This window comes from Daktulosphaira vitifoliae, unplaced genomic scaffold (genome assembly GCF_025091365.1).
Source record: "Daktulosphaira vitifoliae isolate Bord-2020 unplaced genomic scaffold, ASM2509136v1 Scaffold_3, whole genome shotgun sequence".
Lineage (NCBI taxonomy): Eukaryota > Metazoa > Arthropoda > Insecta > Hemiptera > Phylloxeridae > Daktulosphaira > Daktulosphaira vitifoliae.
Window position 1 is genome coordinate 10,967,730 of NW_026099574.1, and position 16,957 is coordinate 10,984,686.

The 16,957-nt window shown below is 25.3% G+C and overlaps 2 protein-coding genes across 3 annotated transcripts; one reads left to right on the forward strand and one right to left on the reverse strand.

Annotated features, from left to right (window-relative positions):
• Positions 1 to 8,296: 8,296 nt before the first annotated feature.
• Positions 8,297 to 14,695, reverse strand: LOC126900982 (cuticle protein 18.6-like). Of its 2 annotated transcripts, none has more exons than XM_050677064.1 (3): positions 14,678 to 14,695; positions 10,182 to 10,263; positions 8,297 to 9,292 (listed from the first exon to the last, which is right to left on the reverse strand). In XM_050677064.1, the coding sequence occupies exons 2-3, from the start codon at positions 10,191 to 10,193 to the stop codon at positions 8,726 to 8,728; spliced, it is 579 nt and encodes a 192-aa protein (XP_050533021.1). In that variant the 5' UTR covers positions 10,194 to 10,263; positions 14,678 to 14,695; the 3' UTR covers positions 8,297 to 8,725. The 2 variants fall into 2 exon arrangements, with proteins under 2 accessions (XP_050533021.1, XP_050533020.1); XM_050677063.1 differs by lacking the exon at positions 14,678 to 14,695 and adding an exon at positions 11,304 to 11,948.
• A 93-nt stretch (positions 14,696 to 14,788) lies between these two features.
• On the forward strand, positions 14,789 to 16,563 carry LOC126900980 (peroxiredoxin-2-like). The gene is made up of 7 exons (XM_050677059.1): positions 14,789 to 14,975; positions 15,049 to 15,127; positions 15,231 to 15,375; positions 15,442 to 15,577; positions 15,819 to 15,947; positions 16,025 to 16,130; positions 16,208 to 16,563. Exons 1-7 carry the CDS (start codon positions 14,943 to 14,945, stop codon positions 16,294 to 16,296), a joined length of 717 nt encoding a protein of 238 aa, XP_050533016.1. The 5' UTR covers positions 14,789 to 14,942; the 3' UTR covers positions 16,297 to 16,563.
• Positions 16,564 to 16,957: the final 394 nt, after the last annotated feature.

Sequence of the window (16,957 nt, forward strand, 5' to 3'; positions counted from 1 at the left end):
GACTGACAATTTTATATATACCTTAAATTAAAGCTAATGTAATATACTTTAATTTGAAAAAAAAAAATTTGACCTCTGGACTTGTCTTCATGGTGAAAATGACTACCGTATGCAAAAATATGCTATTTTTGTGAAAAAATTCTTGATATTATATTTTACATTTTTTAACATTATGTTGCTATAACTTTTTAAAAAATGCATGAATCAACTTTATTCTTTAATGATAAATACTTTATATATACTTCTTTCATTCGACATACTTTTTTTTAAAATCGGACCATTTCCCTTTATACAGGGGGGGTGCAAACCTTTTAAAATGCGTATAGAAAGTAGAACTTTTTCAACTTAACTTTTGAAAATGTTCCGGAAAGACTGACACTTTTATATATATCTTAAATTAAAGCTTATGTAATATACTTTAATTAAAAAAAAAAATTTGACCTCTGGATTTGTCTTCATGGTGAAAATGACTACCCTATTCAAAAATATGATATTTTTGTGTTAAAATTCTGGGTTTTGTATTTTATTTTAATTTAAAATTCCTGACAAGGGGAGTACACTGATTTTCATAAATATTATATAAATGAAATTGATATAACATAGAAAGTTAAACTTATTTACAGTTTTTTGAAGTCTAGAAAATTAACTTTGAAATTTGAACTAGCTTAAATAATCAATTTTTTCAATTTATGGTAGCAACGTACATTTGCTGAGTTGGTAAAACTTGTAAAATACACGCTTAGGGTACAAGGTTCCATTTTGCGTATGGCAAGAAAATTTTTTGCATTTTTTCTTATTTCTTTTTTAGTTAGAATAAATTTTCTAATTAAACTCGTTTGATTTTTATCTCATGTAAATTCAATAACTTCAATCAAGATCAAGGATCCCATCACTTTAGTCGCCCCATGCGAGAAGAAATTTCTTAGTCATATTAAAACTATTTTACTAGATTTTAGATTTTAGCTTTGATGCATAGCTGAGAAGGTATTTTTTTGTAACTATCATTTATTTTCTCTGCTCTAACTTGACCTATATTTTTCAATGATACGTCAAATGATTACAATTACTTACCCTCAAAAATTGAAAAAGAAATTCTAATTTATCAATGAAACAGTTACTTATCTCATGTTCTCCATACAGACAATTAAAATCATTCATTTCTAATGTTTTCAGAGTATTTATTGACGAATCAAGTTTGATATGATCATTTTATATGATAGGTTTCAACTACATAATTAAATCATTTTACTTTGTAATTTAATCATTTTTTTACTCTATTTGTGTGTGCTACTACTAGAATATATAATTTTTTGGTAACATGTAGCTTTATAAATCATTTCTAAAAAAAATGATTGTTAGTTTCTCCTAATTTAACAATGGATTTTTACAATTATAATAAAATTTTATAGTACGCTATTGAGTAGATCTTTTTAACCACTTTTTTAGCTTCGATGCGAAACTGAGAAGGTATTAATTTTACTATGATGTGTTTTTTTTTTTATTGGTTATTTCAGTTAAAGTAAATCATTAAAATTAATTCAGGTCATATTTCAACTGTAGAATCTTTTTAAACGCCAAGAGTTAATTAGAAATTATTACGTTTCTCAGCATAAAGCGTTGGCTGGTGCGGACACAGTTAACCTTATTAATATATATTAAATATTTCTTCAATACACCTTTTACTATCTTTTACGTCAACTGCCTACACGTTATCTAGAGATAATTGGCATAGTCCTTCACGGCTAGAGAGTAAACACGCATATGATAAGATGTAGTTTCTTACATTACGAACTATATATCTTATGATGAACTCTATCCGGAAGACTAGTCCTAGAACTGGCTTGTCGGCGGATATAGGTCACTTCAAAAATATTCTATTATAAATTTAGTAATACTCTTTACCTCAACTGCCTGCACGTTACCAGAAAGTAATTAGCATAGTCCTTTATGGCTAGCGAATAAACAGGCAGAGTATATTACTACTAAGACTAGTTAATTCTAATCACAAATTACGCTTCTTCACTCAGTTCGGCACATTTAAGGCAGTTCATGAATGAAGGGCACAATAATATTTAAAACCTTTATATATTACAAACTATATTTAAATAAATAAAATTACGCTTCTTCACTCTTTTCGGCACATTGTGAGGATATTAGGTAATAATAAATATAAATAAAACTTATTCCTGGGTAAAATATTAATAAATCATCCAAAACAATGTTCACCACTTAGGATGATATAAAAATAACTAAGTCACAGGGACAAAATATTTACTTATACTGACGCAGATTCCATGTAAGAGAATGTTGACCATCAACCGCTAAAGAGGGTTGAGAAAGATGAGAGAGAGCTGAGATGAGAAAGATTGAAAATCCTCAGATGTTGGATAGTTATTTGTGATTGGTTAATTATGATAGAAACCCTGGTGTGGCCGTAGTTAATGAATTGTAGGGGACTGGTTTGAAACATGTGTTGATAAATGGTTATTTTGATTAAACTAAAAGGGAAACATTCCTTGAATGATTTTTTGCTTTATTCATATATATGTGATATTTAGTACATGTATTAATAATTATACTACAGTTATCGTCAGGTGATAAAAATAGCAATTTAAGCTGCTCAAATTTAAAGTTACTTTTTCGACTTTAAAAAAGCAAAAAAATTTAAATAAGTTTAATTTCTTATGTCTTATGAACTTTATTCTATTTCAATTCAATTATATAATATTNTTATGTCTTATGAACTTTATTCTATATCAATTAAATTATATAGTATTCATGAAAGTCAGTGTATTTCCCTTTTAAGATATTTTAAAATAAAATAAAATACAAAACACAGAATTTTAACATAAAAATAGCATATTTTTGAATACGGTAGCTATTTTCACCAAGAAGAAAATCTATATTTCGAATTTTTTTTTTCTCATAGTGAAATATATAATATAAGCTTTAATTTAACTCTTTAGCAGGCGCGTGCCTATTTTTAACGTTCATAGTCGCGTGTGGGTCTATCAGACCCCATTTCTAAAAAAGTATAAAATATGTATAAAAAAGTTCATTTTTTTTAAATTCAAAGGCATTATTTGTTATCATATGATATATAAATATGCATAAAAATTAAAAAATAAATAAATTACAAAATTATGTTCATTACTTAAAAAATTTACGAAAAAAAAAAACTTAATTTTTAAAATTTCATTAAAAAATTTTGGTTTGTATAAAAATTATTTTAACTGCAAAATCTTATTTTTAAAACGGTATACAAAAGCTTTTACTATTACAAAATGTATTTTAATTAATTTTTCTTGTATTTCTTTGAGGTCAAACATAGCTTATATTTATTAGTTTTATATGTATTTACATTTATATAATCATCATTCAGAATTGAATTTTTTTATTATTAATATTACAATACATTTAATTATTATGATACGAGTATATACAATTATTCGTTCGTAGTAGCACATCGATTACAGATAATCAATGTGTCCACATTGCGACATATTTATTACGTGTTTTGTTCTGTATCATCGAGTAGTGAAAATTCTCAATAGATTATTTATTTTTAAAACTTAATTGAACAGTCGGTGGCAGATCCACTTAATTCCAATCCCACAATATTATATTGATTATAACATTGCATTTACGATAAAAGGATATTAAAAAAAAAAATACAAGTCCAAAAAAAAATTATATCGTTACAAGTCGCGTGGGGGTAAATATGACGCATTTCAATTTTGATGAATATTTTAAGTTTTAAGTATTTTCGAAGGTATTTATTTATGAAAATCGATTCAATATTACTGTAAAAACCATCTTTTAAATTTATATCTATGTACACCTTTTATGCAATATAATATAACCGTTTTTATTTATGTGGGGGTATGCTAGACCCCCACGTGACTGTTTAAGGGTTAAGATTAAATAAAATTGTCAATATTTCCGGAACATTTTCGAAAATAAAATTGATAAAGCTTAACTTGAGTGCAAAAATTGATTTTTTGAATTTCTCCTGTAGGCAGGTTTAGAGTCAGATTTTTTAAAATATTATATCAAATGAAAGATAAATATCTAAAGATTGAATATAAAAAAAATTATTTTAATTTTTTAATTTTTCAAAAAGTTATGGTAGTTTTCAGTATTAAAATATTTCATGTTAAACAGTGATTTTTACATAAAAATGAAGAAAAGGTGTCGGGACAAATTTTTAGGAATATGTTATAAATATAAACAACGGAATATGCGATGACGCGTGGCGTTTGGATAGTTACAAACATACATGTATTCATACATACAGGTGAAACTAATATAAGCGTGTTAAAAATACCTGTATAGAAAATACAAGAGAAAATAGACTTTTAGCTTTGATATGATGCCAAGAAAGTATTAGTTTAACAATTATTACATTTGTGAAATTTTAAACTTATAGTTTATATTAAAAAATNCCCACAATATTATATTGATTATAACATTGCATTTACGATAAAAGGATATTAAAAAAAAAAATACAAGTCCAAAAAAAAATTATATCGTTACAAGTCGCGTGGGGGTAAATATGACGCATTTCAATTTTGATGAATATTTTAAGTTTTAAGTATTTTCGAAGGTATTTATTTATGAAAATCGATTCAATATTACTGTAAAAACCATCTTTTAAATTTATATCTATGTACACCTTTTATGCAATATAATATAACCGTTTTTATTTATGTGGGGGTATGCTAGACCCCCACGTGACTGTTTAAGGGTTAAGATTAAATAAAATTGTCAATATTTCCGGAACATTTTCGAAAATAAAATTGATAAAGCTTAACTTGAGTGCAAAAATTGATTTTTTGAATTTCTCCTGTAGGCAGGTTTAGAGTCAGATTTTTTAAAATATTATATCAAATGAAAGATAAATATCTAAAGATTGAATATAAAAAAAATTATTTTAATTTTTTAATTTTTCAAAAAGTTATGGTAGTTTTCAGTATTAAAATATTTCATGTTAAACAGTGATTTTTACATAAAAATGAAGAAAAGGTGTCGGGACAAATTTTTAGGAATATGTTATAAATATAAACAACGGAATATGCGATGACGCGTGGCGTTTGGATAGTTACAAACATACATGTATTCATACATACAGGTGAAACTAATATAAGCGTGTTAAAAATACCTGTATAGAAAATACAAGAGAAAATAGACTTTTAGCTTTGATATGATGCCAAGAAAGTATTAGTTTAACAATTATTACATTTGTGAAATTTTAAACTTATAGTTTATATTAAAAAATATATTAGATTTTCATTTTTATACCTGTCACTAAAAATTCTCATAACCATATTGTCAAATTCTATATAAAAAACCTTGAATTATATCTAGTTGAATGCATTTCCTTTAAAATTTGAAGAAAAATAACTCATTTTAGCTTCAATGCGAAGCTGAGAAGGTATTAATTTTATCATGATGTGTTTTTTTTTTTTTTATGTCTGTTTTCTCAGCTCTCACTGGACCGATTTCTTTCAACAATACGTCAAAAGATCACAAATCGTATCTAGTTGAAGACATTACCCTTAAAAATTTAAAAATGTTGTCATTTTTTTCACTTTTTTTTCTTAAAACTACCATAGATTTTTCAAAAATCAACAAATCAATATAATTTTTTTTTATACTAAAACCTTAGATATTTCCCTTTCATTTGATATAATTTTTTTTGAGAATCTAACAATTATTCTGCTCACAGGGGGGGATTTGAAATAGCAACTTATTTACAAAAACTAATTTTTTCAACTTAACTTTTAAAAATGTTCCGGAAATACTGCGTCCTTTCAACATATATAAAATTAAAGCTTATGTCATGTACTATAAAATTAAAAAAAAAAATTTGTCCCGACGACCTATCTTTTATGCGCAAATGGCTACCGTATTTAAAAATATGCTATTTTTGTGTTAAAATCTTGGGTTTTATATTTTAAAATATCTTATAAGGGTAATATACTGACTTTCATGAATATTATATAATTGAATTGATATACAATAAAGTTCATAAGACATAAGAAATTAAACTTATTTTAATTTTTTTGCTTTTTTAAAGTCGAAAAAGTAACTTTTAAATAGCTAATTTTATCGTGCGACGAAAGTAACGAATAGTTGCCGAATCGATAACTCTTGTGTTTTTCAAGATTAGGGGTTTTTTTTTTGAGTTAGAAAACAATTTTAAATAATTTGATTTTTATCTCATTTAGATTCAATAATTTCAATAATTATCGAGGATCCCATCACTGTAGTCTCCCCTCGTGAGAAGAAATTTCTTATTCGTGTTGATATTATTTTACTATGTTGTTTTACTTGTGGCTGCGATTAATTTTCTAACCCTCACTTGATCTACTTTTTTCAACAATACGACAAATGATTACAATTCATATTTAATTAAAGATATTACCCTCAAAAATTGAAAAAATCCCTTAATCAAGCAATGAGTAGATCTTTTTAACAACTTTTTTTTTATTGGTTTTTTTAGTTAAAGTAAACCATTGAAATTAATTCAGTTCTGCATACTTCAATTATATAATCTTTTTAAACATCAAAAGTTAATTAGAAATGATTACTATGATTTCTATTTAAATGATCTATTACGATAAAATTAAAAAAAAATATTGAGCTTTTCTGATAAATTTACAGTAAATAGTAATTATACAAATTCCTGACTGCATATTAATCTTAACAATACTACTTTTTTTATTCTCATAAAATTTTCTATTTAATAATATAAATTTCAAACTTGAAGTTGAGCTCAAAATTATAGTAACAAATTCACTTTTTTTTTTTATAACAAACATTCAAAAATTCAACTTTGAAATACCAAAAAAATAGGTTAAAAATTATGAATTTTGCACTGATTGTTTTTAAAATATTAAAAATCAAAATCTGTAATTATTTAAAAACAATTTATTGTGTTTTTAATTATTTTTTTATCGTAATAAATCATAACCTTAGAAATATTTTGCCAACCCTCACTTGACCTACTTTTATCAACGATACGTCAAATTATTACAATTCGTCTTTAGTTGAAAATATTACCCTCAAAAATTGAAGAAAAAAAAATCCCTTAATCAAATATCAAGTAGCTTAACCAGCTTTATCCATACAAACAATTAAAATCATTAATTTCTAATATTTTTAAAGTATATTGTCGAATTAGATTTGATATTATATAATTAAATATAATTTTACTTTAAAATTTATTAATTTTCTTACTTTATTTGTGTGTGCTACTACCAGTCTATAACATTCCAAATTTTTTCTTAACATGTTGCTATATAAATCATAAATCTAAAAAAAAAATGATTTTTAGTTTCACCTGAATTTAACAATGGATGAAATAAAAAATTTACTGTAAATAGTAATTATAAAATTTCCTGGTTGCATATTAATCTTAAGAATACCATTTTTTCTATTTAATGATGTCAATTTCAAACTTGCAAATTGAGCTTAAAAAGTTAAGTTATGGTAATAAATTCATTTTTTTTTTATTATTAACTTTCACTTTAAAATACAAAAAAAAGTAGGTTAAAAATTATTTCTTTTAACATATTAAAAATCAATAATAATTTGAAAACAATTAATTATAAAAATTATATAATATATAAGTAAAAAAATTACTAATCTGGATATAATTAAGGAAATAGAAATTAATGTTGCTTTTGTAATTATCCACCAATTTCTTAGAATTAAATACTATCTGCAGATTTGCATCGAAGCGTTTCTTATGTTAGTGTTTTTTATCACTGTCAGATTAAATCTATACTGCACCCAACTATGCCACGTCTCCACTGTGACGCGACCCCACTGTGCTTGGTTTTTTAAAATTAAAAATATGGTAAAAGATTGTAATTTCTAAATTGGCAGATATAAAAAGTATGGGATATTAGAATTTCATAGTTTTAACATCAAATTGGTATAGTTAAAAATAAACGAACCTAATAAATAGTCTAAATTAAGCAAGAATGCAAATCAACCAAATTTTTAAAGATTATTTTTTCTTATATCCTAATTTTTTTTTATATAATAATATATAAATTACTAAATTTGTTGGGGTGCTAATACTCTTAAGTATCTCCTCAAACTGTCCACATGACATAAGAGTAAAGAATGTTTAAATGTATCAATATTAAAACTGAATTTTAAATGGCCGACTAAATGCTCAAAAATTTTCATTGATGACTTTTTCCTTTTTATTTTCAAAAAATTATATTTTTGAGAAAAATAAATCATTTTCGTGGGTCACAAAAAAAATTAATGTACAGTAATTACATTATGTTATATATATAACATTTCATAATTTAATGATTATTAATAGTACCAGTAGCTTAGGAAAATAAGAAAAATAATTAAACCCCCAATTATACAAAGTTTTTACTTGTTCAAATTATTATAAAAATAACTGGTTGTGATATTATGTATTAAAATCTGTTTTTATGTAATTTTCACCTACACTCTTGATAGTACTGTATCGGAGAATAATGAATTATGAACTATTTCATCATTTTCTTATACCTAAAGTGTGTAGCGTTCCTATATTTGCGCCAATATTAAATAATTAAGTCCATCTTAACCATTTTTGAACTCTTTTAGTAATACAAAGACATAATATACATAAATCTTAACGTGTTATTTAAATAAAATTTGAAATTATAATTTCAGATTACAAAGAGCTTATACAAAAGATAGTCGCGATATTTTAAAAATGTCTATGATATAATGATTGATAAGTTGGTGAACGTGGTGTCGTCGATGGGTATGGCGGATAAGGTGTACGCTTGTAGAGAAGTTTGTATGATGGTTTATATGGTTTGTAAGATTGTGGAAATTGATAAGAAGGTTTATATGGTGTTGTTGATGGATATACATTTAATGGTTGGAACTTAGCGTATGGTGTTGTAGGAGTTTTGATTTCTGGCCTCAGAACAGATACAGATGGTTGGCCTTCTTTGGTGACAACTGCGTTGAACCCGTTTCGGTCGTCGGCTGTGTAATCTACTATGCGTTTGGTACCGTCCGGTTCCATTACGGTGTACTGACCTCTTACAACATCGCCGTCTCGTTCTTCAGTGTGAGTTTTGAAGTCTCCGGTGTTCACATCAGCCACATTATAAGCGAAGTTATATTTTGGACGAGTCACGGACGCATCGTCGAAATAATGTTTTGAAGTGTATTCAGGATATAGCTTATAAGGAAGTGTAGCAAACCCGTAAGAAGATACCGGAATGGTTGAACTTAAAACTAGTAAACCAGCGAGCATTACCAACTGAAAAATAAAACATGATAATGATAACATTAATTTCTGTATACATTTTAAATTCGAAAACATAAACATAATTACGATTAAAAATTTGAGAAGAAAAAATAAATATCTTTAAAAAAATTAATCAATTTCTTTATGATTTACATAAAAGCAATTACAGTAGAACTCCAATTATCCGAATTAATGGGGACCGGGACCCATTCACTGACTAATCAAAATAAACAATGACAGGTGACTGCAATGCGCCGGAACTGGATTGGGAACTCTTACCACGTGTTGTGCCTACACTGACGCCGCGGACTTAGGACAAATTTTTTTCTGATTTTTTCTGAAAGTGATTCGGATAATCGGCGATTCGGATGATCGAAGTTCGGATAATTGGAGTTCTACTGTAAGTACTATTAATTATAATAATTACAGAGCCAGAAAATAGACTTAGATGGTTTGGTCGTGTTATGAAGATTTGGAAGCTATAAAAACAGTTATGGAAATGAATGTTAAAAAAAGAAAAGATTGAGGAAGACCAAAAAAGTGATGGAGAGATGTTATTGAATGTAATATGGGGAAGGTTGATGTGTGCGTAGATGATATGAAAGATCGTGTCGAGTGGAAGTTTAGGATAAGGGTGGTCGATCCCAAGTAGTTGGAAAAAAAAGAAAGAAAAAATTATAATAATTATATTTTTGTCATAGATAACAATTTTATATAAAATTTGGGCAACTAAAAATTGGTAATATAAGCATTAAGAAAAAAATTAATGAAATCATAATTAATTATTAAAAACAATTTTTATTATTAAGAATCCCTTGATGCAATTATAGCAGTGGCGAACTTATGGTGATGGAGTTGGGTTGGTAATCATTACTATTTAACATTTTTATAAATAACGTACCTTAAGAATCATTTCTCTTGTAAATTATGTACTTCGGCTTGAAAAATCTATTAGAGTTATAATCTTATTTGGTTTTTGTTCACTGAAAGAGAGCGACGTATTGATTCTAACATATATATATCCTTAAAATACAGATAGATCAGGGAAAGGGAAATACAAAATAACATTCGCCTTGGACCCAGTCAAAAACTTAAATTATTCTTTATAATTGATCCAGATTCGTGAATGCTTTATCTTTATACTACCTTTACCCTTTAAAAAATTATCAAACATCGTGAGAACGGTCCTTATTAACACTCCTAGTACACCTGAATTGATTGATAATATTACGTAAGTTTATTTTCAATTTTTTTTTATAGTTATTGTATTTTAAGTCATATTCAGAATACTACTTGTTTATTTTATTTTTTACTTTTTTATGTGGTTTTTTATCAGTTATTTTTAATCAAGCATTAATTTTTTTTTTTTTTTTGAAGAGTGCGATAATAATTATTCTCTTAAAATGTAGATACATTTATGATACGTTATTTTTTTACAGTAAACGACACTATTTTTTAAATTTTTGTCGAAATAATTTTTTTTATAACATGTGAAAGTAATTTCATATTTTTAAAGTTCTTTCATGAAAATTTGTCAGATTTTCTTTAATGTTTTTTTTTGTTTAAACCAAATATGTATAGAATATATTATATAAATAAATAAAGAACACTTTTGACCGCATAACTGTGTTATGTTAAGTTGATAAATTTATTATAAATAAATCTATGATTCTTATCCAAAAGCTGTTATATTACAAAAATAATTTTTTAAGATTTTTATAATTTATATTGATGAATAGGTTATCTATCATGTATTAAAAAATTATAAGTCAAAGATATAAAAGTTGCCATAGTTTAACTTGATTATTTGATATTTTTTTCTAATTATTTGCCTTATTAAATAAGTATTTACAAAAGAATATGAGTTGTCCCGGAACGCCTGGCAAATGTGAAATATCGAAACTATTTTGTGTATAAAATATGCAGATGGTTTATTAAAGAAAGTTAAATATTCTTAATAATTTAGAAGGCTCAATGCTTTTAATTAGTTATTTCTATGATAGTACTTTTTGATGTTGCTTACTGTATTACTGTACACAATTGGTCGATGATTTTCTCATAAAGATATATGAATATAATCTATTTTGAATATAATAAATCATTCTTATTTGGAAATTTTTGGCAATGTCCTTCTACAAAGCGGAAAAAAATGACATATAAAATTTAAACTAGCCTTTTTTTCCATCAGGCACAGCGCACTATTGCTGGATTGGTACAACGTACGGTTTGTGTAGAGTCATAGATTCATATTCCATAGGGTGAGGTGTTTTTTTTTAATTTGTCAAAATTACTTTACATAATTATAAAATAAAGAAATTATACCTGAATTTTAATATGCAGTTTAATTTTTAATTTTAATATAAAAGTATTGGTTTTATTAATATTTGTTTAATTGGTCGATCTTTCAAAAAATATAGAATGATTCATATCCGTTAAAAATAATTCTAAAAATCCATGAAGTACAAATTTTTACGAAAAAGTTTTTATGAACATTTCTCACAAAGTATACACGCACTCGTGTACAGTGTACATTGCACACATATGAATGCTCACATTAATTATAAAATATGATTAAATTATTCTTGACTTTAATCACCTTATTGATGTGTAGCCGGTGTCAAATTCTATATGGATTGTATGACAAACATATTTTTATTGACACATCACTACCTCAGTAACGTTATTAATATTATATATTTTTGGGTCAGTTTAAACTGCAAAAAAAAAATGATCGTCCAAATTTTTTTCAACTTTCATGAGGTATAAAGAAAATTTAAATGAAACAAATTTATTTTCTTTAAATTTATGTTATTGAAAAAAATACTTTAATTTTTAGCTGAAAATTCAAAATGAATTAATTAATAAAAATAGTTGTTACTAAAATCACTAGTAGGCCACGGGCCATTTATTCTATTGAAAGAAAAATATTTCCATGTATGAAAAATATCTTCACGACAACTGATTTAATCGCTATAGTGCAAAAACAAATTGACTGCCTTTAGAAATTTATATATATATATATTTGGTGTCAACTTACTTTGCGTGGCTGCTCACACCTTGTACACTTACGTCGATTATTTAGTGTATTAAATAAAAATATATTAATATCTAGACTTAGCTTATGTTTGGGTCCTCGTCATATAATTTCTATTTCACTTAAGAATTTATCAGAGTTGATTTAAGATGGATGCATTAGTGGGGCTCTGGGGTCTTTTTTGAATTTATATGGCCTGTCATGATATATTTTAAATAATAATGATCTTTTTTTTACTCAACTTTATTTTATGGGATTGATATTATTTTCTCAAAATACCACCATAGGGTCTATATAGTTCTTTATCCGACCCGGGAGCCTATAATTTATACGCCCCTATATGGGAAATATCATTGGACATTGATATGATAAATAATTTTTATTCTTAAGTCTACGCTTAAGAAATATTATAACTGTACATGTCTCACAATTAAACAAAAATTGGGTTTTTTGAATATTTTACTAAATTTTTAATCTAATTTTGACTGACGTTAACTACACATTCTAGATCAAAATAACATTATGTAAAATCTAGATGATTACACACACCAATTTTATGTTAGTTTGGATAGCTGATTAAAAATTATAATGGTTTAAAAACCAGTGCTTGGGGGTATTCATGAGTTACGCCTTTTTTACACGATTTTTTAAATTTATCATTTAAAATGACTCAACTGTCACGTGCTTTAGGTTAATTATTTTATGCGGTTTAAATCAACAATACGAACATAATGTTAATGAAAAATCGTGATAAAAACATAATAACTGAAAGAATTTGTTTTTTTTTTAAGAATTAAAAATTAAATTTTGTGCTATGGTAATATTTTGTTAAAAATAATTATTTTCGTTAATGTTCATATTCACGCTTTTGTTATGTTTAAATTTATAAATCATTGGTATTAAAATATTTTTTATACTTATTTTTTTTATAAAATTTTACTTCTTTAAAGAAATAAAAATGTATTGTATCATTATGTTACTAACAATTGTTAGTAATAACTAAAATATTTTATTAATTAATGAATTTTTTGATTTATGAAATGAGCAGTAATTAAAAAACATTTTAAAAATATGATTGCAATTTATTTATACCTCTTTTTTCTGCTATATTATGAATTGATGTTATTAATGATGTCGATGTCAAATTTTATGTGTTGCATGATAAAAAATTTTTATCATGTGTTGTAAGACACCACAACCTCCAAATTTTGTATAGCTGTTTTTTGTTCATTACTCACAACTTAGGTATCTTTTTCATGAAATTACGAACATTCATTAGAATTAGCATGTTTCTCTCTACGATACCATCCATTTTATACATGTATTACAACAGCAAAACATCTATATAGAAATCGGCGCCACTGATGCAATTAATAATATTATCAGAATTAATTATACTATTTTGATGGAAAACATATTAGTTTGGGTTTAAGAAATGATTAAATAATAATTTATGTAAATAAGTTTTGATTAATTACTGAAGAAGTGTTCACTATGACATACTTCATAATAAATATAAGTTTTCTTAACTATGGGGCACATAACTTTTGATTATGCAACGTAAAAACTTAGGTAAACCATAAGTTCTTTATGAATGACATAAATAATTTTTGAATTACATTACACATGAGCTTTATTATGTAAAATATTAGATCAGGATTGTGCATACGGGCACTAGTGTTCATCCAATTATCCAACTCTTTCCTACGTATAGATATAATGATTTTGCTAGACGCATATATGTGCAACTTATATAACGCAATTGATTTTGACTTAAGTTTCAAAATTTTTTAATTCACATGATTTCAATGAGATACAATGAAATGTGGTAGAAAGATAATTATAAAAATGTGACCCTCGAATTTGTGTTACCATATAGCTCGTGTAGATAAAATTAACGTCCATACTTAGTTTACTTGCGACTATAGAGCTTCAGTGTTATCGAGTCAAATTAGCCTTATGTAATATGTTCACAAAGCTTACTATATAAAGTATACTAGAAATATAAAATTATAAATATATGAAAATCGAACAACCTATTTCAATGATCTAGTTTGGAAATTTGGTAAGATGGTCATTCTTAAACCAATTAGATAAAGCGTATTTTTACTCTTAGGTTCAGTATCAAGGTAAATTCTGAAAAACCCAAAAAATATTTCATCATCAAAAAAACTAAGAACAATCTGTAATGGTAATTACATAGGTTTATTTAAATCAAAGTTATGTCCTAATTTATTTACTATTACGTAATTCGGTATATTTCTTAACGTTTATTATTAAAATTAAACTAATAACGAATTTTAGGTTTTTAATCAAAAATAAAATTCGCGTTAAATAATTAAATTAAGTAATGAATTAATTACCCATGAACTTCAACAATGTAAAGAAAGTTTAAAATAAAGTATTCCCTGTGTCACTGTGCCATTTTATCACTGACTAAATATTATTAAAAAACATGATTCATGATAACAGCTAGTCAACATTCACTTCAACATTATATATCTACGATCTTGGTTTCCTATTTCTTCAATTACGTAACTTAAACAATATATAATATTACTGTTATTTTCAATTATATGAAACACTTCTTATTGACTTCTTTAACTTGTGTCGTATTTAAACATTAAAATGTTCAAAAAATTAGTTTCATCTGTTGTGACAGTAAGTTCAAATTATAATTTGTGATTAAGCTTGATAGAAAATTTTACTTTATAGTCGATGTTTTACTTTTTAGCGTACTTTATCACAATACACCATGAAAAATAGTGCAAAAGTAAACCGGATTGCTGCAAATTCTTTAATACGACCTTTTGGTAATAAAATTTTTCTAAAGGATAAATAAATGTTATAATTGAAAAAATAATTTCTCGTCAATTAAAAAATTTAATTATAATTTATATATAATTTTTCATCTAGGAACATCTCATATTCACAATGTTAAAGTTCAAGATCCTGCTCCATCATTTAAAGGTAAAGCAATTGTTAATGGAGAAATAAAAACTATAAAATTGGATGATTTTAGAGGAAAATATGTAGTGTTGTTTTTTTATCCCTTAGATTTGTAAGTTTATCTATAGACATAATTTTGTTTTTAACAAATTTTTTGAATTAAACTTTTTTGTTTTAGCACATTTGTATGCCCTACAGAATTAGTTTCTTTTAGTGATAACATTGAAGAATTTACTAAAATTGGAGCACATGTTATTGGATGTTCATGCGATTCACATTTTTCACATTTAGCATTTATCAACACTCCTAGAAAGGTTTGTTATATTATATTAGACTTTTGTTTTCATAATTTTTAATTGATTTTACTTCTTCCTTTTTTATTAATTTAAGTTTAATTTTGAGTAAATCATATTTAACATCATTTGATCTTTAATATATATTTTTAAGTATATCATATAATTTTTGTTTAACTATAAAATACATTTTAGTGTATCAGTATTATACAAATATTTGTCAACATTTTAATATTATATTTCAATTTAATTGTATTTTCAGCATGGTGGTTTGGGTGGTTTAAAGTATCCATTATTGTCTGATTTTAACAAAGAAATTGCTAAGGCTTATGATGTTTTAGTGGAACCTGATGGTGTAACACTTCGTGGTCTCTTTATTATAGACCCTACAGTAATATTTTACCCTTCTTCTCATTTTTTGTTAAATACTTAAATTAAAGTTATTTTTTTTAATTTATACAATATTAGGGAACTATAAGACAGATTACTATTAATGATATGCCCGTTGGGAGAAATGTAGATGAAGTCTTACGGCTTGTTCAGGCTTTTCAATTTGTTGATAAAAACGGAGAAGGTAGGTTTATAAGAATATCTATGTATTTTAGTATTTTTAAACATATTGAAGTATTAATGTTAATAAATTTATTTTAGTTTGCCCAATGAATTGGAAACCTAACAGCCCAACAATCAAACCGGATCCCAACCAAGCTAAGGAATATTTTGATAAAGTTAATAAGTAAAATCAGCTTCAAAATGTTTAGAATCTTATCACAAAAAAAATTAAAATTTATATGAATTTTATATATTTTATTAGATTTATAAGTAAATTAAGCCAAATAAATTATCATTTTTTTTTTTTGTGAGAAATTTTCTTTGTCGTACTTACTTATTTCATTGTAAAAACAATACACCTTTACTTGATATTTCATGTTTTGAATAATGAAAAATTTCCTGTTGTAGTTTATAGTAGTAATCACATAATAAATAAAGTCAATTGTTAAAATGAATGTACTTTTATATATATTTAGTTATTTAATAAATTATGTGTACATCTGTCAACTGAACTTTGTAAAACTTTTCAAGGAGTTTTATAATAATGGATCTTGCATATAACACTAAATACAATTTTATTTTGCAATTCTAATTTTAAAACTTTAAATTTTACTGTTTTACTATGTTCATTAGATTTAAAAAATAGTAGCAATTTGTTTTCATTACTTAAGCTTAATAATTTAAATAATAGAATACGGATTTTTCATTAAAATCTTAGTAATAGTTATTAAACAAATTAATAAACACTACTATGACACAAGTGGGCAGTCAATTCATCTAATAAATTCAGAATCATTGGAATATATTTATTTTAATTAATTGAATGGTTATATTTTATATTTATAATAC

What these genes read in the sequence shown, in the direction of transcription:
- LOC126900980 (XM_050677059.1), top strand. Translation starts at nt 14,943, where the DNA reads ATGTTCAAAAAATTAGTTTCATCTGTTGTGACA. An exon ending in TTTTTTTATCCCTTAGATTT is followed by an intron (nt 15,376 to 15,441) that starts GTAAGTTTATCT and finishes TTTTTGTTTTAG; the next exon opens with CACATTTGTATGCCCTACAG. An exon ending in TCTTTATTATAGACCCTACA is followed by an intron (nt 15,948 to 16,024) that starts GTAATATTTTAC and finishes ATACAATATTAG; the next exon opens with GGAACTATAAGACAGATTAC.